Genomic DNA, 23373 nt, shown 5'->3' on the forward strand with positions numbered 1-23373 from the left:
AGCATCGTATTTACTCACCGATATCCCAGAGCCACGTGGTCACGTGGTTCATACCAAGAGAGGGTAATTTTGTCATTACACTTTGTCCTTACCGTCACACGAAAAAAAGACGTTGACGCTCTCTCTTCGATCCATAAAACTGTATGCAGTTCCCAGAAGAGGAAATTTTGTGCACTGTGATTTTCTGTGTGTGTATTTTACATCGTCTTCTCCACTGAAATTGTTGTTTATTTTAATGGAGAATTTGAGAATGGAGGTAATATTTACTGAGATTGTTTTTTTTTCTCTTTTTCTCATTCATGATCAACTATATTCGATGCGTAAAGCTTCATCTTTCGGTACTGAGATTCTGAGAATGACGCTTCAATAGTATATTAGCTTCAAGTTCAATCTGTGTTTTTTTTGTTAATCAGCTGAAGAAAAGGACTATTCAGTTTTCAAGCTCTTTTATTTATTTATTTTTATAAAAAATTGTATGCATCGAATAATCCGGATCTTGTTCTTTTAATACTTTTTTTTCCGTTGAAATATTATTTATTAAATTGTTCAATCTGAATTAACACGATTTTTTTTACCGTTAGGATCTTGTGAGAATTTAATATCTACGTTACATTTTTGTTATTTAAATCTCAGCACAAGGATTGAAGCAGACCGTTGAATTGAAATCCCTTATCTATCTCTGAGGTCCTCATTATTTCAGTGGAAACAATAGAGAAGGTGAACAGTCAACTTTTTGTCAATGTGGCTTCTATTTTTTTATCAGCATATGTATATAAAATTTGTTGTTTGGCTATTTGCAACAATCTCGAACATCCTATCTTGTTGAGACTCAACTTGTGGGGGATTGCACTGGGTTTGTTGTTGTTGTTTGGATATTTGTATTCTATATAGGTTTTGGGGTCCACCCTTGCTAAAAGTTTCAAAAGCTTCAGAGCTACTGTGGAAATTTCATAGTAGAATAGTATTGTCACTTGGTGCTGAAGCATAATTGGGTCCCAATATTGGTCCCCGTTAAGCAAAGTAAAGTGGATTGAGTTATGGCGCTTTTTATGGAACTTTAGGTTTTGAAAAAATTGGGTGTTAAGGTTTTTAAGCAAAGTGCTTAATCACAACTAACACATGAATTGACCTACCTAATCGTGTGGTTAATTTTTTAAATACTTTCTACGATTAGTTATAGATCATTCAATGGCTACTGTATTCTTTTAGCAATCACAACCACCATGTCTCAAACATTCTTAACTGTCTTTTCCTTTTTCTGTTGGGTGTTGGCAGCAGCAATATGAGGCAGTGAGAAGTTTTCTTCTTTTTACGCTTACCTTTGGGTGACCATTGATTATGGGTCCATCGTTGGCATTGTGATTGGAGTGGCTACAAAGAGAAGAGGGGGGAAAATATAGGCATGGGAGCTATTGGTGGGGAAGAGTTGAAGAAGTGGGAGAAAATGCAAGGGGCTGCATTGGGCGGTGAAGAGAAGATCTTGGTGTTGGTAAGGCTGAGGCCTCTTAGTGAAAAGGAAATTTCAAGGAATGAAGTTTCAGATTGGGAATGTATCAATGAGACCAGCATCTTATATAGGAACAGTCTCCAGGAACGGTCTGGATTGCCGACTGCTTATACCTTTGGTAAGAAAATTCCCTATTTCATCCTTTGCATGTAAACCTGATTATTGTAGAATGAGAAATGACAGTGAGACGTGAATTGAGGTTTAGATCTGGATATTTTAGCTTGCAAACTCCGTCTGACATCAATTCCTGGGTTGGGCTGTTATACTCTGCAGAACTATTTATATTTGTCGGGGTAATTTCATTTGTAGCTCTAGTGCGATTTATAAATGATTTACTGATGCTACACATATCTTCTTGCTTTTCTTTTCTGAGATTAGACAGGGTATATAGAGGTGATTGCTCAACAAGGGAAGTGTATGAGGGAGGAACAAAGGACATTGCTCTTTCTGTTGTCAGCGGAATCAACTGTGAGTGTTCCAGTCATATGCCTTTCACATTTTGTTGCAGATTCATTGTTCATTTGAAAGAAAACTCACTGTTACAACTACCTAAACATATTATGCAGCAACTATCTTTGCGTATGGTCAAACAAGCAGTGGAAAGACCTACACGATGAATGGAATTACAGAGTTTACTGTAGCAGACATATATGATTACATGCGAAAGGTAATTAACGTTAACTGTCACATTATATTCTTTGACTTGGAATGTTTGAGCAGTGCATGACGTAATGCATCTTATCTTCTTTTTTTCTTTATTTATTGCAAACATGATATTTCCTTCGCTTTTTCAGCACGAAGAAAGAGCTTTTGTTTTGAAGTTTTCTGCAATGGAGATCTACAATGAAGTTGTCCGAGACCTCCTCAGCTCAGATAGTTCTCCTCTAAGGCTGCTCGATGATCCTGAAGTGAGTTTCTGTTTCTTAGTTTTACAGTGAGCAGATGAAGGTTTCTAATGATTTTGAGTTTTGTAGAAAGGGACCATTATTGAGAAACTCACAGAAGAAACTTTAAGGGACTGGGACCATCTGAAAGATCTCTTGTCGGTATGTGAAGGTAGTGCGAATCTCCAACTCTACGCTTTAGTTTTAATCACAATATAGAAGTTAGCACCTATATATTTTCTCCAGAATTTACTAGTTTTTATGGTCCTTATGCAGCTCAAAGACAAATTGGCGAAACTTATCTTAATGAAAATAGCTCCAGGTCTCATCAAATTCTTAGACTGGTATTGCCTTCCTCTCCTTTTTTCCTTTTGATAAAGTTGGTATTGGCATATTTTGTTCTCTGTACAGAACAGTAAAATACTATCATGGAATAGAGATGTGTGAATACTTCTGATACTTTTTTGTCGTTCTGTTTCAGACAATTGAAAGTTCAGCCCGTGAGTTTATAGGGAAGGACAACAAAACAACTCTTTCTGCTAGTGTGGTATGCATCAGTTAGTTCACTTTAGGATTTTATTGACAGTCTCTTCATGGAAGCCTGAGTTGCTGATGGCAAATTTATGATTTTGAATGCAGAATTTTGTTGATCTAGCAGGTAGCGAACGTGCATCTCAGTCTCTGTCAGTTGGGCAGAGACTGAAAGAAGGCTGTCATATTAATCGTAGTTTGTTGACTTTGGGAACTGTTATTCGCAAGCTAAGGTTGATTGCTTGTTACTTAAGTCATCTTGCTAAGGCATCTAAATTTGCTGCACTTAGCTACATGTCAGAATGATCTTTAAAAAATTTATTCAGTTTTGATGTCCACATTGCAAGTTGGGGATTTTTTTCTTTTCATTTCTCAGATTAGCTAAGAAAAGCTTTATGGTGTCGAATAGTATTGCTATGTGAATTGCGTATGTTATTAATAGTACATGGAATGATGTTAACCACAGTATGGACATCCATCACACGCCCTTTGACTGTTTGTATATACATTCAAGATGTGTGCATTCGATTAATCTTTTTCCACTACCCTATTGTTGAAGCTTCACTGCATGTAACGATTTAACTTAATTGCAGCAAGGGAAGACATGGGCATGTCAATTACAGAGATTCTAAGCTAACTCGTATCCTTCAACCTGCTTTGGGGGGCAATGCAAGAACTGGCATAATCTGCACCCTGAGTCCTGCTCGAAGTCATGTAGAACAATCTAGAAATACACTTCTATTTGCCTGTTGTGCCAAAGAAGTGACCACTAATGCACAAGTCAATGTTGTAATGTCTGACAAGGCATTGGTGAAGCATTTGCAGAAAGAGTTGGCTAGATTAGAGAGTGAATTAAAAACCCCCACAACTACTTGTGATCATGTGGTATTGCTGAGAAAGAAAGACCAGCAGATTGAAAAGGCGAGTTTTCTTTCCTAACTGTTGCTTCTTCTGGAAATTTCAGCCACTAGACTTTGGATTGGTTACCATGAGCAGTTGAATTGATCCAATTAACCAATTGTTAATCTATTTTCTGTTCATGCCAAGGCTTTTATCTTACTGCTGAGTTCACTTATTCTTCACTCCGTTATTTTGCATTTTATTTGTCAAAGCATCCTTTTCATGTTACAGCAAAATTTTCCAAGGGTTATACAAAATTGAAATGTTTTCAATTCCGAATTTTATCTGTCCATCTGAGAAATTGTTGGCTCCACAGTTGTATTAAAATGGAGTTCAATTAAATGTGATATTCGTTTGTTTATAGAATGTTTATATAGTTAATCTGGTAAATATCTGCAGCTAGAGAAAGAAGTGAGGGAACTAACTAAGCAACGTGATCTTGCTCAATCGCGGGTTAAGGATTTGCTGCAGACGCTTAAAAGTGATAAAACCTCCAGCCAAAAGGTTTGTATTAAGTAACCTACTTAGATTATCCATTAGAGATGTTCCTTTATCTGTTACTTATTTTTCGCAAAGTTTCAGGACATATCAAGGCTACCTTCAGAAGGGAACACATATGAAGACGAATGTTCTGTGTCTTGCTCATCAGCTGTAGCAGGGTCCTATATCAGGGACAATGAAAGTGATGCTACCTCGTATGCTGTGCCTGCTGCTGGTCAACAGCAGAGGGTAAAAGACTCTGTAAATTCGTCAGAAGAAGATTGTGATGACCATTGCAAGGAAGTTCGATGTATTGAGATAGATGAGTCTAGTGAAAAGCAAACCTCTGCATCCATCAGTTTGTCAAACACTGACTATGGAGAAAGAATGTCAATGCCTCCTGCTTCCAGTATCAGACATTCTGACCTCCAACAGCACTCACCAATGTTACTTGGACAAGCAAGCAGCACCAGCGGTCGTTCTCTTCATGGGGCCTGGGAGCAGAAAATGCTTGATATCCAGAATACAATCAATTCTCTTGTCAGACCTTTCCCTGATGATTCTTCTTCACCTTCCCTTTCAACAAGTATATCAGGTTCCAGAAGCCATAAATTAACAAGAAGCAAAAGCTGTAGAGCTAATTTTATGATTGGCTCACTTTCACCCAACACAGCTGAAGAAAACCAGACCACCCCACCTAATGTGCTGGATAAGGATTTTCCAGGAAGACCTGAGGGTTTCCAACGGAAGCACTGGAAACTACCCCTGTTAATTTATGGAGCAAACAGATCTAACTTATCGAGAAACAATTCACAGTCTTCCATTGGTAGTGCTTTTGTGGATGGGAATAATGTCCCTGGAGATGAGGATATCCCAAGTGTTGACAATTTTGTGGCAGGTCTTAAGGAGATGGCTAAGCAACTTCATGATCAGGTATGAAATATCTTGGAACCAGCTGTGTGTGTTTAGAGTTGCTCGCACTTTTTTGCTTGTTTTTTCATGCATGGGATTACTGGAACATGTCTGCATCATTTGGTTTTTGTGCATCATGTTATTTTGGTCGATTTGGTGACAGATAATGCTTGCATGATCAGTTCTTGCTGTTTGATCTGTTTTTGCTTTCTCTTGTTTTTGGTCGTGGGCATGACGTGGTAATTGTGCTAGGTAATACTAAAACAACTATTCAGATTGAATTATGTGTAAGCAATTAACAATTTGAGAGTATTGTTTAAGCTATTTTTGCAATGATTGTTGTAAGCATTAAGTTTATAACTTGACGGAACTTGATTTATGTCACACTTTATCATCATTTTGTATGTATAAAAATAATATCTATGTCACAGGGTCAAGAGGCTGGAAAGTCAAAAAGGAGCTTCAAAAGTATTGGAATGGACCCGATGCTGGACTCAGTGGAGGCTCCTTCAGATTGGCCTCTTGAATTTGGAAGGCTACAGAAAATGATCATTGGACTCTGGCAAACTTGCCATATTTCATTGATCCACAGGACATACTTCCTCCTGCTGTTTAAAGGTGACCAAATGGATTCTATTTACATGGAGGTAGAGGTAAGAAGACTTTCCTTCCTCAAGGAAATACTTTCAAATGGAAATTCAGCTGTGCAAGGCGGTCAGACAATCACACTTGCATCTAGGTATATTCTCTACCCTGCATCTCTCATATTCCTATTCCCGTCCCACTTTTTGGTGTGTATGCGCTTGCTGTGCATACAAACTAGTCTTGTGTATTAATGCAACAGTTTTGAGTGAAGTGATGCCAATGTAAATTTGTTAAGAGGCGTATGGACTGAAAATACTAGCTTAAACTTTATGTATAGCCTGGTATCATGAAAATTTTGTAACTACCATCTCTGTAACATCTGCTAATATGATTCATTATCATTTTTATTTAACAGCCTCAAAGCTCTTAGACGCGAGAGAAGTATGCTCTGTCGGCTCATATATAAAAAGTTACCAGGAGCTGAAAGAAACGAAATATACCAGAAATGGGGCATAAATTTGAACTCCAAAAGGAGGAGACACCAACTGGTTCATCGTCTTTGGAATGACACAGATCTGAATCATGTGATAGATAGTGCTGCCATTGTCGCGAAGCTGATTGGGTTCTCTGACCAGGGTCCGGCCCTCAAGGAGATGTTTGGGCTTAGCATTACACCTCCTCCGAGGAAGAGCAGGAGATCTTTTGGCTGGAAGAACAGTATGTCATCCCTTATCTGAGCTTTTTGAAAGTTCGGTAGCAAAAGAAAGATATAGGTGAAATTAGCAATAGTCTTATGATGAATGTAATTGGATTGGATACATGTTGCCAATTCACTGATTTAGAGGATTGATGAATAGTTTCTTTTATTAGTTTGCTTAAGTTTGTACAATACTACTCTGGGGAATCAATTATAATTTTTCGCTTCATATTTGATAGTAATAGATAATGTTCTTAACAATCTAAATCTGGAATTGGAGAAAGTGTTCAAGTAATTCTTTTGGCATATGATATTATAAAACCAATTACTTGTAAGCTGTACCTATCCCATAAATTGGCGATTACCAGAACCAGTTAAATGACATAGGAAGTCTACAATTTTTTACACCGTTTAACGTGTCATACAATAGATTTGCAAGAATTTTAGCTATATTTTTCTTTATTATACGTATCACAAGGATATGTATAACCATGTTCTTTTAATTCTGTAGTTCCTGATTTTGGAACTTTGATCCATTTGAATTCATGCCGCATGAAATTCCTTAAAGGAAACGTTACCTCTCATTAAAATTAAAGAGTAAAGAGATCTTATTCATTCCGTCACAATTATTTGTCGAAAAATTATTTAATAATTACTTATCATTGCATTTTGATTTTTTTGGTGAATAAAATTGAATTTATTTTAGTCCTAAATTTGAAATAAGCATATCAAACTGTGTAACTACGTTCAATTATATCAAATTTCAGCTTGTCTCTTTCCAAAGAAGCCTTAGTTACAATGTACATCTTTCTTAATTATTCTTATTTTCCATTCACATTTCTTCAAAGTTGATACCAACTTAACTAGCTTGTAATAGATCATATGTCATTATTCAGAAGGACTAACCTAATTAAAATAACATAATAATTATTTTTAACAAACCACCAATAAGACAAATAAAAATGAAACCCTATAAATGAAAAGGTATGTTGTGGAACGACGTCGTAGGAAGTAGTTCTGAATACAAAGATCCAGAAAGGGGGAGAGAGCTCTGAGTAAACCAGAGGGAGAGAGATTGAGAAAGCGATGAGCGGAATAGCATCGGTATCGTTCTTAGCTCGAAGAGCATCGCAGAGGGAGAGGGTTCGGATCCTCTACAGGCGTGCTCTCAGAGACACTCTAAATTGGGCCGTCCATCGTCATCTCTTCTATCCTGATGTAAAAATGTTTCTCCCAATTCCTAGGGTTTCTTCCATTGATTCGTTTTTTCCACATTTCCTTCATTCGATCTCTATATGTTCTTGTTTTTACTTATATATAACTGGTGATTCATTTTATTGATTAATTTATTTGTTTGTTTGTTTGTTTTCAGGCGGATGCCCTAAGGGAGCGATTTGAGGTCAACAGAAAAGTGGTTTGTTTTTATTTTCCTTTTTCTTATCCTTTTTATGTGGTTTTTCTTTTTTCTGATAAGGATTGTATGGTTTTAGCTTGATGTTGGGAGTGAAGTCTGTATGTTTTAGTGTTATACAGAGCGACTTGTTATGTGTAATGTTTTAATTATGTATAGTTTATCAAAAAAACAATAAAAGTTCACATTTATCAAATAAAATGCTGAAGTATTAATTAGTATTGAATACAAATAGTGATAGAAGTATTTGTGAAGGGTAAAATAAAAATTATTTTAGGCTGTACGAGTCCTGAAGTGTTCATTTCATTCTTCTTTTCGTTGTTTTTGTTGTGATTTGTATGTGTACTAGCACATTTTTGGAGTATACAAATTGGCATTTGCTGGTGGGATCATGTGTTTTTAGCTCGATATTTGGATTAAAGTTTGTATGGTTACTGTTAAATTGACTGACTTGTACATGATATGTTCTGATCATATGTGTTTCCAAAAAAGAATTCACCTTTGTCATGCTCAATTCGTATTTGATGCACTAGTGATGCTGGAAACAGTGTGAGGTCAATGTTGCAGATTCTGCTATATAGTAAAAACAATTAGTTCTGGATTGGTTTTGGTTCAATTAGTAACTTTCTGGGATTGAGTATTCTGTATTGAAGTTCTTTATGGATAATGAAAATTTACGCTGCTTTCATCTTAGTGATGGCTAATTTAATGGCCAAATGAGTGAGCATCTGCATTCTCTCTTTCAACAAGTGAATTGTAATTCTGTAGTTACATATTTTGCATTATGTTTTTCTTTTTTGCAGTTTTATCTTTAAGTTCATTCTGTCTTGGTTTGTTAACATTCAGGAAGATGTTGAAACTATTGATAGACTTATAGCTGATGGTGAAGCATCCTACAATAAGTGGCGGCACCCTGATCCTTACATTGGTATGCTTCTTTATGAGTTTTGTATCAAACAACTGCACTTCGATCCCAAGCAAGTTGAAGTTTGCTATATGAATCCTCACTATCTATGTATTCTTTGTGAGTTTTTTGCTATCAATAAACTGGATTTTCAATCCAATGAACCACAAACATGTTAAGGATATGGAGGAGTCTGTATTATATGAGATACAGGTTCTGAACTGAATGAGGACCCCCAGGGTTTGGGTTTTGGTCTAGTGGTAAGAGAGCATCTTGTACTGTGTGGGGTTAGGCGCATGTCACAGATAAAAGCCTGGTATTTTAAATTATTTTTTTAAAAAAAAGGCTGGTATTTTGAGTGAAGGGTAGAGGGTGGAGCGCATTTTCGACTGAATTTCAAAATGTCACTACTGGCAAGCAGGGATTTCTCAGCTATCAACAAGAAGCCTTGAAATTATAGCCGACATAAGTTCTGTTGAAATCTTTCACATCTTCCCAACTGTTAGGGGTGCTAAGTTCTTAGATCTAGGGAGTATTGTTTTTTCATGTGAAAAGAGACTGCCTCTAATGATGAAATGTCTTGTGGATCATGAGAAAAAAAAGGAAGAAAAGAAAAATATCTGCAGGATATGTCTCATCTAGTTGAAGTTTGTAGATGCTAATTGACAAGTGATTACCTTAAGTCTTGTCCTACTTACCTTTGCATGTTCCTTGTTGGATTATGTGATGATCTTTTTTGTTCATATAACTTTTGTCAAATGTTGACAGCAGTAAACAGATTGCCTTTATAATTTTTTTTATGTGGATAGATATAAAAAGGATATGCAAAAAAACAACTTATTAGATTTTGAAAGGACAGTCTTTTGATTTTATGACACACTCTGGAAATGTGGTAAATTGTGGAAACATGAAAAGTTGAGTGAACTATTTTATGCTTTAGACTTCTGGTAATAGTTTGTCTTTCAATGATGAGCAGTTCCATGGGCTCCTGGTGGTTCCAAGTTCAACAGAAATCCAGTGCCGCCAGAAGGGGTAATTTGCTTAAACATTTATGTACATCACGGACAATGTGTCAGTTTATGCTAGTTGCTTAAGCCATTTACTTTCCTGTTTCGTCAGTTTTTGCAACCATCAGGAGTACTCTTCAACTGTTAATTTTTCTATCTGTTTACACTTGCTAATTCATTCTTTTTTAAATGTCATGTCATGTGTTGATCTTTATTTTCTCATCATGAATCACTATCTGACATTTTATCCTTATTGTCCTACATTTATATGACCACAACGGGTGGTTTATGCCAATTATATTCACAATTCATGAGGAAATTCTTCTTCATTTTAAAAAAAATTGTTGATGTTAAGATAGTTAAATAAACTGTCAAAGAGGGAGCTTATCAAAAAGATGTCACATCAACGTCATAGGAATACGATGTCATACTTAGTTGTACTACTGGTAATTACTAGATGAAAATCTACAACAGTAGCAAGAAAAGTAGGACAAGGATATTCTGACGAAAGGAGTAGATGCTCTGCTCCCCCCATACAAGCCAAGTCCTTGTTTGAACCTGCTTGTGATCATTAAAGAGTGGTAATTTTTTTACTAGTGAATAGTTTTATTAGAAAAGTATCCAGGGAATGCTGCATCTCTCAAGTATTCAGGATGGGTTGCTGCCATATTTCATTTCCTTCCTAGGGATCCACTCAGACATGTGTCCATGTATTCTCTTCATCTTGGAGTAATTTGAATTGGGAATAGTTGTGGTCCAAAAGATTAGTGTTGGAGTGGAGTAGATCTGGATTGATGTTTGTCCAAATGTTACACACTTACAGCTACCTCTATGCTCTCTCTCCCCCCCTGACCCACTTAACCTGACTCAATGTGTAAAAAATTATCTGAATCCAGATCTCATCCATTTAGGACCATATTTGACCCAAAAAGGGTATATCCCCTTCGAGGGAGCCAGAACAACAAAGTAAAAGAAGGGTCAAACTTGTTGGATATGTATGGTCCAGATGCAATCACTTTGGTGTCTTTTGTACTAGGAAGTTACAAATTTACAATACAATTGTATTAATTTTCTTTGTTTGGGTGTGTAATGGAGTTGATGTAAATGCACAGAAACCATGATAGAGTTCACTAATTCCTACAGAATCGACATTACTTTTGTTTCTTTGCTTTTGGTATCTGCAACACCAACTTGGTGCTGCGGTGGTCAATAGATCACTATTTACCTTTTCACATAAGAAAAATGTTATTTGATGTCAATTGCCACCCAAATTCTTCTATTCTTGTTATACCAAGCAGACTTTTTGGATCCCTTGTGTTTAATAACTCCTTGACTCTTGATGCAGATTGAGATAGTGTATGACTATGGCAAGGAAGAGGCTGAACTAGTATGATATTCTCCCATGAAATGAATAAAAGGTAAAATCTTCACACATGTTTATCAATACTCTCATCATGTTTATCACCTCTGTTGCTTCCCCCACCCCAACAACTGAAGAGGACACCCCAACCACCTGTAAAACTAGTGGAAGAAAATTCTGGCCTGAGTTTTGGTAAATTTTGAGCTAGTAAACTATTGTCGGCTAACTGGGCATATACGACATCTGTCATGAATACCAAGTAGTTTCAATTATCACCTTAAACATGTCAATGAATAAAAACTGAACAACGTCCATGACATTGGTAAAGATCTATATTTGTAAATTTTGCCATTTGATTGAATATTTTCATTTTTTTCGGTTGCAGGTTCATAAAGTTGTGGGCATGCAAGGAGAGTTGCATCCAGTCCTGTCTTCTTTTTTAGTGATTCCGTCTAGCTTTGAACAATGAAACGTTAAATATGTTTTCTGGTTTGATATTTAGAGAAATGGGAATTGGCAATGGCACTATGCTCACTTAAAATTGACCGTTTAGTAGTTGTGAGCTGCATACCAAGAATTGCAAAAATAAATGTCAGATTTTGATTTGAAATTTGTTTGGCTTACAATTTGTCGAATTTCAGTAATCATTATTCATGTCTTAACCTTCTTTTTAAAAGTATTGTGAGCTATCATTAATGTATTGTTGTTTGAACAGTTTCTTTCTTGTTATAAAAGATTGTATACTTGCCTTTATTGCAAGAGTGACGGACAAATAGTTGTCTAGATGGAATAGATGTGGTTGTACTCTCTTGGATTAGAAGGGAGATGAAATGAAAGATACATAGTAGAGCAAGCAAAGTCGCATTAGATTGATGTCTTGTCTTATTCTTATCTATCAACTTAAAAATCAGCTAAAAGGATTTATAACAGTGACTTTTCCTACTTCAAATTGGCTTTTCACATGAACTAAGTTTTAATCATCTATAACAACCCTAGCAAAGTTTTGATAGAGTTGTAAACTACAGATGGCTTTGCTACTCATGCGTTGGGTTTTGGTTGAACTCCGTACGTGTTCTTAATGTGTATTAATCAAATGGGACCATTACTAATTAGTCATTAGATCTAAAACTCATAATCCTATAATGTATAAAACCCGCAAAGGGTTCTCATAATAGCAAAATAATGCTACATTTGCACTTTGCATGCGTCCCCTGAACATATGGGCATTCACACTTATTATGGTTCATTCGACTACTATGTCAAAATGCCCTGATGCACCATATAACATTTGCACATTGATTTTCATTGAACTGTTACGAATGCAAGAAAAAATTCAACCTAAAATCATCCTTTGTATTTCACTTACATGGCATGAGAGAGCAGCCTATTAGCTCTGGATTATGAAAGACGCACAATTCACCTTCTTTAAAAGAGGTGTCATATGTTGTTATTGCACATTCCATAAGAACGAGCAAACTCATATCTCTGCAGACATGTATGTATCACAGTGTCTACGTCAAAAGATTGATTTCACCAGAAAACAGTAATTGGCAAAATCATTGAACATCACATTTCATTGTTCTCCATTCCGTTCTCTCTGTCATATCAATTCTAACATCTACTGACAGAGTAGAGAGGAGATCATATAGGCCTTTTGCATAATTGCACTCTTTTGCCTTTACTTCGAATATATGAATACACCATTATGTATGTACTCCAGCATCAGCATGAGTATCAAGTCAGTCGACTGTCACTTTAGAAAGGTGTCAATCTCTTCCACAAGTTGATCTAATGAGATAAACTGTCAATAGGCGAGAATATCTCTTGCTCAGCATCATACACACCAAAACATTAAGTTCAATGTTGAAAGCTGCAGAAAACTCTCCTGCAGTTTCATCAAGTCAATTAACTCTACCCGTCCCTCCCCAAGGATATTTTAAGGAGAGTTATGCAACTTTTTCTTAAAAAATTTCTCTCTAGATCGAAGATTAGTTTGATTCCACCCATAATCAGACCAGTTCTGCCAGAAGTGGCTGAGTTCCAAAACTACAGACACCCTTCAAGCCAAGCAACTACTATTAACAACATGAAAAAAAAGCAAATTCATATCCTTTAGCCGATATTTTAATTTGAATCTCACACTATCTTAACTCGGGCACAAGAGTAGATCAGCTCATAAAGTCATATCAATCAAGGAAAAGCGATACATATCACCCCACAATATTTGCTGCAGGATATCTAGAGCAACAAGTATCTCTTATACCCCAAATTTGGGCAACCGAGATGCTGATATCTATAAAGATTAGATATTTATTGATGAGCAGTAGCTGAAATAACTAAATCGGGATCTTCAGTTTTTCTGGACTAAAATACCTGCAAAACCATAACAGTCCCAAAACAGGAAGCTTTCGCCTTAGGTCGACAGTTAATGTCATTAAAAATAGTCAAACTACGATTCATATAGCTTATCCCAACTTAATTTGCACAGTGAAGCTAAGTTGTGTTATGACATCAAATAACCAAAAGTGATTTTGATAAGGCACCGATTAATCAGTGTCCTTTATGAAACAGAAACAGTAATTCAGCATTTATTCTCAACTCCTAATTCTAGAATGCCATATGGAATGCAAATAGTAAGGCCAAACAAAGCAATTGAAACACAATTTTGCCCAGACGTCAATACATTCAGATTCATCATAAGAAAAAACATAATCTATCTTCTAATCAGAGGATTGCAAAGCGAAACAAGACTAGAACTTTTTGAAGGGTACAGAAAATGAAATCAAATGAGTTTGAAAGGAAGAGGCCAAGGTGTAGACCTGGGGACCTCAACTTTATCCTTGATGCGTTCAATTTTCTTCTCCTTTTTAGGTCTTGAATTTCCATACGAATCTTTGAATCTCTTCCCTTTCTTCGTCCTCTTGTCCCCTCGTCCGCAAAGGATCGGACCTCCCATCGCGGCCGACGGAGCAGCTGAAGATGAATATGCCATTCGTTGCTCCATAACAGTCATCAGTCTCCTCGCTACTGTGCTGCACCACTGTGTCATCGCCATCTCCGATTTTACCCTGTTCCCTGTACCTTAAACCCTAGCCCTGAACTGGAAATTCCCAGACCAAAATAAAATGAAGAAAGAAAAGGGGAAGATAGAAACTTTGATTAAATTTTTTCTTTTTGATTTCTTTTTCTACCATTAAGTACGAATTTAACAGGTTTTCGGTTTTGGTTATAATTTTGAAAAAATATTAGATGATTTTTTTATCATTACAGATTTAATCATATAAATTCAGCAATATGCGAGGCATTATCTAATTTGCTAACAGTATATATTCACTCACTAATCAACTACGAAATTTATTTTAGAAAAGAGTTGTGTTTGAGAAATATTTCTTGGAAAAATGATTTTTCGATATACATAAAGTCAATGTTGCTAGTTAAAGTCTAACTAATGTCATCTTTATTTCAATTTATGTGTCTTACTTTTTCTTTTTTAATATATTTAAAGGAGATGTCACTAAATGATCATTTTATACATTACACGTCTTGAATTTAAAATCCCAAAGATTGTGAGAAGTTTCTTCAATCTTCTTAAATTTTGAATCGAGTTGGCCAACCATTTTCTGGATGTGCTCCTCAATTAATTAGGGAGTACATCATTCCATCATTTGCAATGAAAATCAAATTGTATAAAATATAGTCAACAAGTTACACATAATTAAGATATTTGACTGACAAAAGAAAAGGTTAATACGCAATTAACCCCTCAAGGAGTACTTTTTCCCAGAGAAAGCCTGAAACTTGGGCTCTTCTTTCTTTTGAGGTTCCTCTTTCACAGGTTCCTGCATATGAACAAGACCATTAACAGGCTGAGACTAGCAAGCTTCTGACAAGTAAAGATTTTTTAAAGGACTCTTATTATTAGCATATATAGAGAGATATAAAACCTTCTGTTTTTCAGGAGCGCGGTTTGCATTTGAACCAAATACAAGCTTCCCTTGTGACTGACGACTAGAGCTTTGGGAGCTTGGAGCAGCAGCAGATTTCTTACCGCCATTAGTAGCGTTGACTTGCTTATCTGAGGACCCAGAAGAGGAAGAAGAAGGTGGAAGCTGCTGTTTTAAGGGTTTACCATCCAAACGCCTCGCTCCACCAGTAAAAGGGTTGAATTTTGGCTCAACAACTTCTGTTGCATCCTCTTGAACTGCATGAGCGAAGAATTATTAAGCTATAGAAAGAAGTGTAGAAGTTCTGCAGTAACGAGTAATCTATAGGAAGAAACAATTACGAGTGAGAAGTGAAGTCCTAGAACTGCACCATAAGGGCGAAATAAAATTTGCCAAACAATCACCAAACATCCCAACCTGGAAGTATCATAGTATTTTGCATTTCCAAGAAGTCCAACAAAAAAAAGAAGGATGATGCATTCTTGATCAAAGGTTTTCCGGTTCAGGATATCCAAGTACAATATATACTGTGAACAGCATAAATTTACAGCACTGAAGTCGCAAGCTTAGTGCATTGGGGCCTGGACTGCCTTTTTTAACCACATAAGATGGGCAATTGCAATACCCAGGCAAGCTCTAGTGTAATTAAGAATTTGTAGAACTGATCTCTACAACCATACAAGATACTGCCTTCGTCTCAATAAGATGCTGTCCATTTGAATAGTATAAGATAAAAGAGTTTGAATAGATTTTAGGAGGTGATCATCAGTACTTCCGAAAAAAAAATTAATATGTTCGAGATGTGGAGTTGTTTGTTGGTAGGAAATCACACGCACAATCAACTAATGTAAGCAATATGTCCAGTGTTGTCAAAGGCATGCTTAAACCCTAAAGTGAGGCTCAAAACATGTTGAGCGGTTTGCTGCTTAATGTCTATTCAATGTCATCATTAAGGCTAAAAGACAAAAAATTCCTTGTGAATGAGGGTTTCTTGAAGAGGCGACACTACACAATTGGTGTTTCACTTTATCCTAAAATGGCTTTTTGATAACACTGATATGTGCTACTATTAGAATTTATGAAGACAGTAATTAACTTCAGAAAATTTGAAGAATATGCACCTTCTGCTGGAGAGTTGCTTGGACGAGAAGGAGCCGTTCTTTCAGGTTCTTTGTAATCAAGTGGGGGAGCAAAGTCTACTTCACAGTCTGTCTCAATAATACTTATTCCATTAGAAGGTTTGGTCTCCACAATATCAATATAGTATTTTTTATTGTTGTAAGCCACCATAATACTATCTCCTGTGGTTAAGCAGGAAAAGTTTCTGAGTGTCGTCTCCAAGCTGCATCAGTAAAGGAAAGAAGTCAAAACTTTAAACCTCCTATTAGTATGCAGGTATTTTGCAAATGAAATTAGATTAATAAGCAACTGAACAAGCAAATATCGGTTATACCAGTTAGCAGATGTAATTCTCCTAATTCAAATTAAAAAATGAAAATAAATCTTACTTGTCAATCATCTCACTTAGCTATGCTTAGCCCTCAAGCATGAAGTATGTAATACTATGAATTTGGTCATCAAGAAGCCAATCCTGAGCATATTCATAAATTTAACACAGAAAGGACTATATATATTCATGTCTTATCTGTCAAAATTTCGACCACTACATTGGACCATCCTTTTCTCTCAATGTAAAAGAATAACGAGAAAAACTAATTGGGGAAGTATTTGAAGCTAAGAGCACTCCCTGCATGGATCTCTATCTCCTCCCCTAGGCCCTCCTTCTATACTTAAATACAGGTCAGACAAAAGAACTTCAATCCAGGATAACATAATGTTTCTCTTTTTCCAAAGACACTCCAATTTGTAATTCTAGTTCTACAAGGAAAATTTTACCTCATAAACCATCTCATAAAAAGTCAATCCAGCAATAAAGAGGAGATATTGCTCTATGAAGTTCTTATACATCCCAATTTTTAAAAGAAAGTTCTTATACATCTTATTGCTGCAGCAATCTCACTTTAAAATTAAGACAGATTTTAACTCATTAAGAACAATAACTAGTGCATTGTGGCATTAGACTAGTCAAACTCTAATTTTTAGTAATTATCTATCTACACCAACAATAAATGTAATCTCGGTGATCCCTCCTAAATGTTTAAATACAAATTGTCCTCAAATTCCTCTTTAACCCAAGAACATGGATTGACTTCATCTTCTTATTTTTTACAACACCCTACTCTCCTATTTTGATGACCACTATCTCTTATACTTGTTTCCAATTTATTCTCGTACTTCTTATGTTCTTTTCCAAACCTGTCAGGTAAACTTATTACCGACAAAATGTGATACTTTTTCAATAATCTGTTAATATTAGAATAAGCTATGGAACCTACTTTTATAATTTGAAGAAGCACTAACTAATTTCAAAAAGATTACTTCATCCACAGTCTTAAACCCACTTTCATTTTTACACAAGTTTCAATTCTTAACTCAATCATCATGCCCCACAAAAAGAGTGTGAAGAGCACTTCTTTTGTCTTTGCTGATTTTTCCTTTTGAGTGTGCCATGAATTATATAAATTATGCAGAAACATTTGTGGCTACCCAAATACTAGCATAAAATGGAACCGATCCACAGAAAGTTATTAAAAAGGAAAAAACTTCAGCAAACTTACATGGCCTTCGGGTTAGAAATATCCAGAAAATCCTTCGTGTGGGGTTGCAGCTTGACATATTTACCCTTAGGAAGAGTTACATTTTTCACTGTCACAGTGTCGCCTTCTTGTAGGCATAAATTTTCCATCATCTACAAGGTCCACATTAAAATGAGTGTATGCACAGTAGTCAACTGAAACCAAGAAAATAGAATTACACAGAAATGAGATGTACCCAATATGGCATATATATCAAGCCCTCTTCTGCAATGAACTCCAAAACCCCACAGTGAGAAACCCGTTCCGTGGAATCATTTCGAAGCTCAAACAACATTGGATAATCAATATGAAGTGATGCTACAAAATTTTACATTCAACGTTGACTAAGGTTAAGAAAAGAACCAGCTGCCAACTGAAAAAGTGCAAAATCTAAATAACTGAAAATGCCCAGATACAAGAACAAGGATACTGACCTAGACGATCAAGAGCAGAGGGAGGCATTATAACTGGGAAAAAAATAAAGAAAAAACAATATAAGACTTAAAGCTCGAATAACCTTCCGCAAATACAGAAAAGAACTATTGACATTACTTACTTTTGTCTCCATTTTCTATTTGTGGCTGCAAAGATGGAACATACATAATCAGAATTTAAGGAAAAAAACACAAACAAATACCAAGCAAAATAAATTGCAGTGGGAGAAGTGATATGTGGGACAAACATCTGAAATACAAATTTAATACACATAAAAGACCCATCTCCCACCACATATATATAGCATATAGGTAAAAAAAAAAGACTTCTTTCAGCGTACAACTATACCAAGAAGAACTACTAAACAGTTAAATTGTTCCCTCTTCACCTTAATAAAAGAAAATTCATTCACTCCCCAACCCCTTTCTCTAAACAACAAAATGTGAATGATGCAACCAGCTGAAATAAGATGTAATGAAACTTAAAAATAAATTTTGAGGAAAGCTCTTCTAGATATTTATCTCAAAGTAAATCATAGACCTACATTAGAAGAATGAAAAATTAAAATGACCTAAGCAAAATTTCGTGAGCATGACAATCTAATGGAAGCTAAAGGAATGAGACAATTTTGGTGAAACCATCACAGGTAATTACCACAGTAGATTAGAGTAGTAAATGAAGTTTGTCTTTTCAAAAGCATTCCAACCTTATCAATGAAAGATGCAGGATAGCACCGGTAAGTCTGCTCAAATGATCGTCCATGATATCCATATCCATCAAAAAACTGCAAATCACAAATAAAAAAGTACCAATAATGACAAATGAAGTCAACACTAATGACACAGATATATGTCAATAGGGTTAGTGGTAGTCTTTTAAGTAAAGGCTATGAAACAGAAACAAATAAACAAGATCACTGCCTTCAACAAAGGAAATGCCCCTTCGAAGGTATATGTATTTAATGATTGGCTGTGTTTAGGGAAGCTAAAAGAATATCAAGTCAGTTTAGCCAGTTCCAATTAAAGGCTGTCCGCTCTCAATAGTATGCTTCTCTAAACAAAACTTAACTTCTGTTGCAAGTGTACACAGCTTCTTTGGAGACAGGATATGAGCCTGTAAATGTTAGTACAAGCCCGTTTTCTTTGGAGAAGGGATATTTTTTGTTACTTCATCCTGGTGTATTATTGGTAATAACATCAATGGGACTCTATAATATCCATATTTGCTCAAGTGTATGAACCAAATATACAACCGATGACTCTCAGAAACCGTTGTCCATGCCCTTTTGAAATTGACAACAAACTTTTTGTAATTTAATGCACTCTTGTCTCATAACTACCATAAAGATCATTTTCCTCCTCTTTTCTCAGTTTTCTTTTCCAAAAGGTGGAAGTGAGCCCCTACAGATGGACATTCTATACACAAATTCGATGCTCCCTAAGCTGGCACTTGAATCTTCAGCTCTTATTAAATTAAGAAACCCCTGAGTATAACTTCAGTCATGATCTAATTCCATCTTTTATTCAAGGGAACAAATTATTAGATGATATTCTTAAAACAGCCTCTAGCAGAAACACAACACAACTTCCGCTAAATCCTATATGGCCTGACCCTTGCCCTAGCTTATTGCACCAGACTGTCCTTTCTATTCTTAAAATAGTCTTACTAAGTTATACTAAAAAAAAATAATCAGAACAACCATGGGAGTATATAACGATAATCAATAACACTTCTGCTGCATATTAATCATGAAAAAACAGAAAATTTACCATGATTTCTGCCTCTGAGTACCCCGAACTCAACTGTTTCAGCTAACCTATAAAAGAACAGTAATAGAAAAAGAGAACATAATTAAAAATACACATAGTTTTGTACTATTTCAGATTTTACAGCAAATTTAGCACACAATCGCAAGTTCAACCCTTTATTTTATTTATAACCTCAAAAGTTTTTCTTGTATGCGTGTTTCTGTATCTTCTAATATTTTCTGTATATTGAAAAGTAACTACAACATCCCCATTTATAATAGTAAGAACCAAATCAAACTAAGACTAGAAAACATATTTCCATATGAACTAGGAAAAAGAAATACTAACTATACATAATTAATTAAATACCAAAAATAACAAATCACAAACAACTTAGTGTTATTATTCCAACCTTGAATTATTATTCCAACAACAAATAAGAAAAATTTATCTAACTTGCAAAAATTGCAGAGATCTGTGATATTAGACTAGAACTCATCCAATTTCAGTAAATTCGTGTTTCACAATCATCGCAAAAAGTACAAAGTTTCATCGTCTACTTAGAATCATACAGGAAAAGAAGGGGGGGTGGGGATTCAGAGAGAAAAAGATAGAGAAACATACAAATTCGATTCCTTCAGAGAAAGAGAATGTGAGGAATTCGTGCAGAAAAAGAAAAGAAGAGCAAGAATTTGATGCTGAAAGCTCTATATCTTTGGGCCGGCCCACTAAGACGAATTCCGGATATGGGCCAATATTGAGTCCGGAAGTAAATTGGTTAAATTACCTTATTAGACATACATTACTAGTCCGTACCATGTAATACTTTCGAATAATTATATATATGTATATATAATATATTACCACTTTTTATGTTTTGATCCATATATTATTGAAGATTTACAATTTGAGATTTGTGTTTGTTTAATCTTTTTCAAAGTCATGCGTTCGCGATAGAATTCATATTTTGTTGTCTTCTAGTTTTTGAAAGTCAAGGTAAAGCTCCATTAGTTTAGAGTTTTCTTTCCTGGCTAGTGATTCTCAAAATGAGAATAATGTTAATTTGTTGTTGTTGCTCGAAAAAGGCATGAAAATTACCACTGCAATTTTCAGTTTTTTTAGTTGCTTAAATTTAAAAATCCAAAAATGTAACAACCTTGACGAATAAAAGAGAAAGTATGTGATTTGTTAAAAATGTAAAGAAGGTTTATGCAGTAATTGTGATAAACCTTAACGAGGAAAAGATGAGAGAAACAAAAAACTTTTTGGATCAAATTGAAATTATTGATGTATTGACACATTATTAAGTTAAGTTAATATGTATTAATTTTTATCAGGGTATCCAATTAAGTATATACGTATATGAATAAACATACACATGTATTAAAGATTTTCACATATCATTAATATATCCAACACATTATTAATGAATCTGAGTTGAAAAATCTAAACTTGACTTAATCAAAAAAGGAAACACTTCAATTGTTTTGATTTCCTTTAGAAATTGTGATGTGTCATACCCTTTAAAGTTATTGCTTAATTAAACATTCATTGGTACAAGATACCCCAGACTCAAAATATGATTAAAAATGTATTATGAAAACTAATGTGAATATGAATATTTAAATCTTAAAATAATAGACTCTATGTAAATCACCCAAGTAAATGTGATTCATAAAGAAAAGAAGCACATAAAACAAGAAAAAGTCAGAAGAACGTTTGGTCTTGTTAGTTTTTCTTATCAAAATTTTTTGTTTTGTATTATGTGGTGTTAAAATTAAGAAAGAGGCTATATTACATTTATCAAATTCATAATAAATTTTGCTATATATAAAGTACGTTGTACGTGGATGATTCATTTTAATATATGTATATATTTCTCAAAATATATCATTGTAACATAAATTTGAAAATTTAATGATTTATCATAAAAATAAATTCATTATACATAGCGTTTATTGTTTCTTGATAATTAAATATTCTTCATTTGTATCTTTATTGTTCATTGTATGATGGTAAGAAAATAAACTATACAAGCAATATAGGAAATTTCTTAAAATCACATTCAAAAATAGTTTTGTCGTTTAAAAGGTATCATAAAATCAACAATGAGAGATCAAATATCTAAAGTAGTAAAGAGATCATTCCACTAACACTCAACTTTTGAATGCAATAAGAAAATTTAGAGATGAACTTCAACTAGATTTAAATTTTAATTTAAAAAACACAATAAAATCATATTTCACTAAATTGCCTTATATATATATTTGTACGTTTAAAGAATTAGTAATTTATAATATTAATATGATCATTATAAATTTGTTAATAAGATCATATATTTATATATGAGTTGTTAAGACCCACTTTTAAATTAGTTTAAAACGTTTCATAACTTAGTTATTTATTAATTTTTAGGATTCGACCGTTAAAAAAAAATTTGAAACAAAACCTTTAAAATAAATAGGTTCAAACAATCTTCTAAGGAAGATTTTAAGCACCTTAAATGATCCGCTAACACGCGATTGATCGACGAATTTAAAAAAATATTGACTATTTTAAAAATATAATTGAATTACTTATGAAAAATTTTATGAAAACAAATAGAGATAAATATATACTTATCAAGTAAAGAAATATTTAAATGTTAAAATGTTATTAACATAATAATCTCTTCGAGTTAAAATTTTGAACTGAATGGTTAGCTCAAATTCCTTAATGTGAATCCAAAAATTTTTAATGACTAATTAATATCTCATAGCTCAAGAAATGTACTTAACAACTCTTTGTTTTATAGGGCTAATTTTCAACAGTCTAAGCTTTGGGATTGTTTTATATTAAGAGAAATAATTGATTTTTAAAATCAATCCAGCTTTAAGATAAAAATTAATTTTCAAAGGAGTCGCCACCTAATTTTGTAAGAGAAATTGAGAAACTTAACTTTAAAGACTTTAACAAAATCAAGCCTAAAATATTTAGAGAAAAATGATATGGGGTTCTTATTTACACTCCCAGAAAGTTTTTAAGGCCCTTAAAAATATCCGCTTACACGTAGTTGTTCTACGACTTGAAAAACATTTATTGGATTGATTTTGAAAAAAAATAATGCAAGTTTATAAAGACATTTGAAATTCTTTGAAAAGAAATAGTTAACACGTTTGAAATAATTTAAAAAGAAAGTTATATTTTATCAAAATTACTTCAGATCAAGTAAAAACACTTAAAAGATTCAATTAACATAAAAGGTTCCTCGTGAAGGGATATAATTAAATTTAGCAAAAAATTACGCGGATAAACAAACTTATACTATTTAATTACTCATCATAGTTATAGTTTGCTATAATTACCACTCGCGCTAACATTATACATTAATTA

At 34.4% G+C, this 23373-nt stretch overlaps 4 protein-coding genes across 8 annotated transcripts; 2 read left to right on the plus strand and 2 right to left on the minus strand.

Moving 5' to 3' along the window:
- Positions 1-98: 98 nt before the first annotated feature.
- Positions 99-6757, plus strand: LOC107007838 (kinesin-like protein KIN-7E). Of its 4 annotated transcripts, none has more exons than XM_015206639.2 (15): positions 99-256; positions 634-717; positions 1276-1625; positions 1886-1975; positions 2074-2174; positions 2302-2415; positions 2482-2563; positions 2668-2735; positions 2873-2938; positions 3031-3155; positions 3516-3843; positions 4222-4326; positions 4399-5235; positions 5646-5953; positions 6215-6757. In XM_015206639.2, the coding sequence occupies exons 3-15, from the start codon at positions 1403-1405 to the stop codon at positions 6534-6536; spliced, it is 2769 nt and encodes a 922-aa protein (XP_015062125.1). In that variant the 5' UTR covers positions 99-256; positions 634-717; positions 1276-1402; the 3' UTR covers positions 6537-6757. The 4 variants fall into 4 exon arrangements, with proteins under 4 accessions (XP_015062125.1, XP_015062128.1, XP_015062126.1 ...); XM_015206642.2 differs by having other exon boundaries at positions 4405-5235; XM_015206640.2 differs by having other exon boundaries at positions 1279-1625.
- A 736-nt stretch (positions 6758-7493) lies between these two features.
- Positions 7494-11931, plus strand: LOC107016851 (NADH dehydrogenase [ubiquinone] 1 beta subcomplex subunit 9). The gene is made up of 6 exons (XM_015217207.1): positions 7494-7714; positions 7869-7910; positions 8754-8835; positions 9788-9843; positions 11164-11236; positions 11564-11931. Exons 1-5 carry the CDS (start codon positions 7583-7585, stop codon positions 11209-11211), a joined length of 360 nt encoding a protein of 119 aa, XP_015072693.1. The 5' UTR covers positions 7494-7582; the 3' UTR covers positions 11212-11236; positions 11564-11931.
- A 1763-nt stretch (positions 11932-13694) lies between these two features.
- On the minus strand, positions 13695-14447 carry LOC107013339 (30S ribosomal protein S31, mitochondrial). The gene has a single exon (XM_015213272.2). It carries the CDS (start codon positions 14231-14233, stop codon positions 13961-13963), a length of 273 nt encoding a protein of 90 aa, XP_015068758.1. The 5' UTR covers positions 14234-14447; the 3' UTR covers positions 13695-13960.
- Positions 14448-14742: 295 nt separating this feature from the next.
- Positions 14743-20708, minus strand: LOC107008334 (ubiquitin fusion degradation protein 1 homolog). 2 transcript variants are annotated; one of them, XM_015207324.2, is made up of 10 exons: positions 20626-20708; positions 20023-20069; positions 18960-19037; positions 18375-18399; positions 18253-18285; positions 18015-18136; positions 17801-17931; positions 16244-16464; positions 15123-15379; positions 14743-15017 (listed from the first exon to the last, which is right to left on the minus strand). In XM_015207324.2, exons 2-10 carry the CDS (start codon positions 20023-20025, stop codon positions 14934-14936), a joined length of 954 nt encoding a protein of 317 aa, XP_015062810.1. In that variant the 5' UTR covers positions 20026-20069; positions 20626-20708; the 3' UTR covers positions 14743-14933. The 2 variants fall into 2 exon arrangements, with proteins under 2 accessions (XP_015062810.1, XP_015062811.1); XM_015207325.2 differs by lacking the exon at positions 20626-20708 and adding an exon at positions 20414-20545.
- Positions 20709-23373: the final 2665 nt, after the last annotated feature.

The sequence above is a fragment of the Solanum pennellii genome, chromosome 1, assembly GCF_001406875.1.
Source record: "Solanum pennellii chromosome 1, SPENNV200".
NCBI lineage: Eukaryota > Viridiplantae > Streptophyta > Magnoliopsida > Solanales > Solanaceae > Solanum > Solanum pennellii.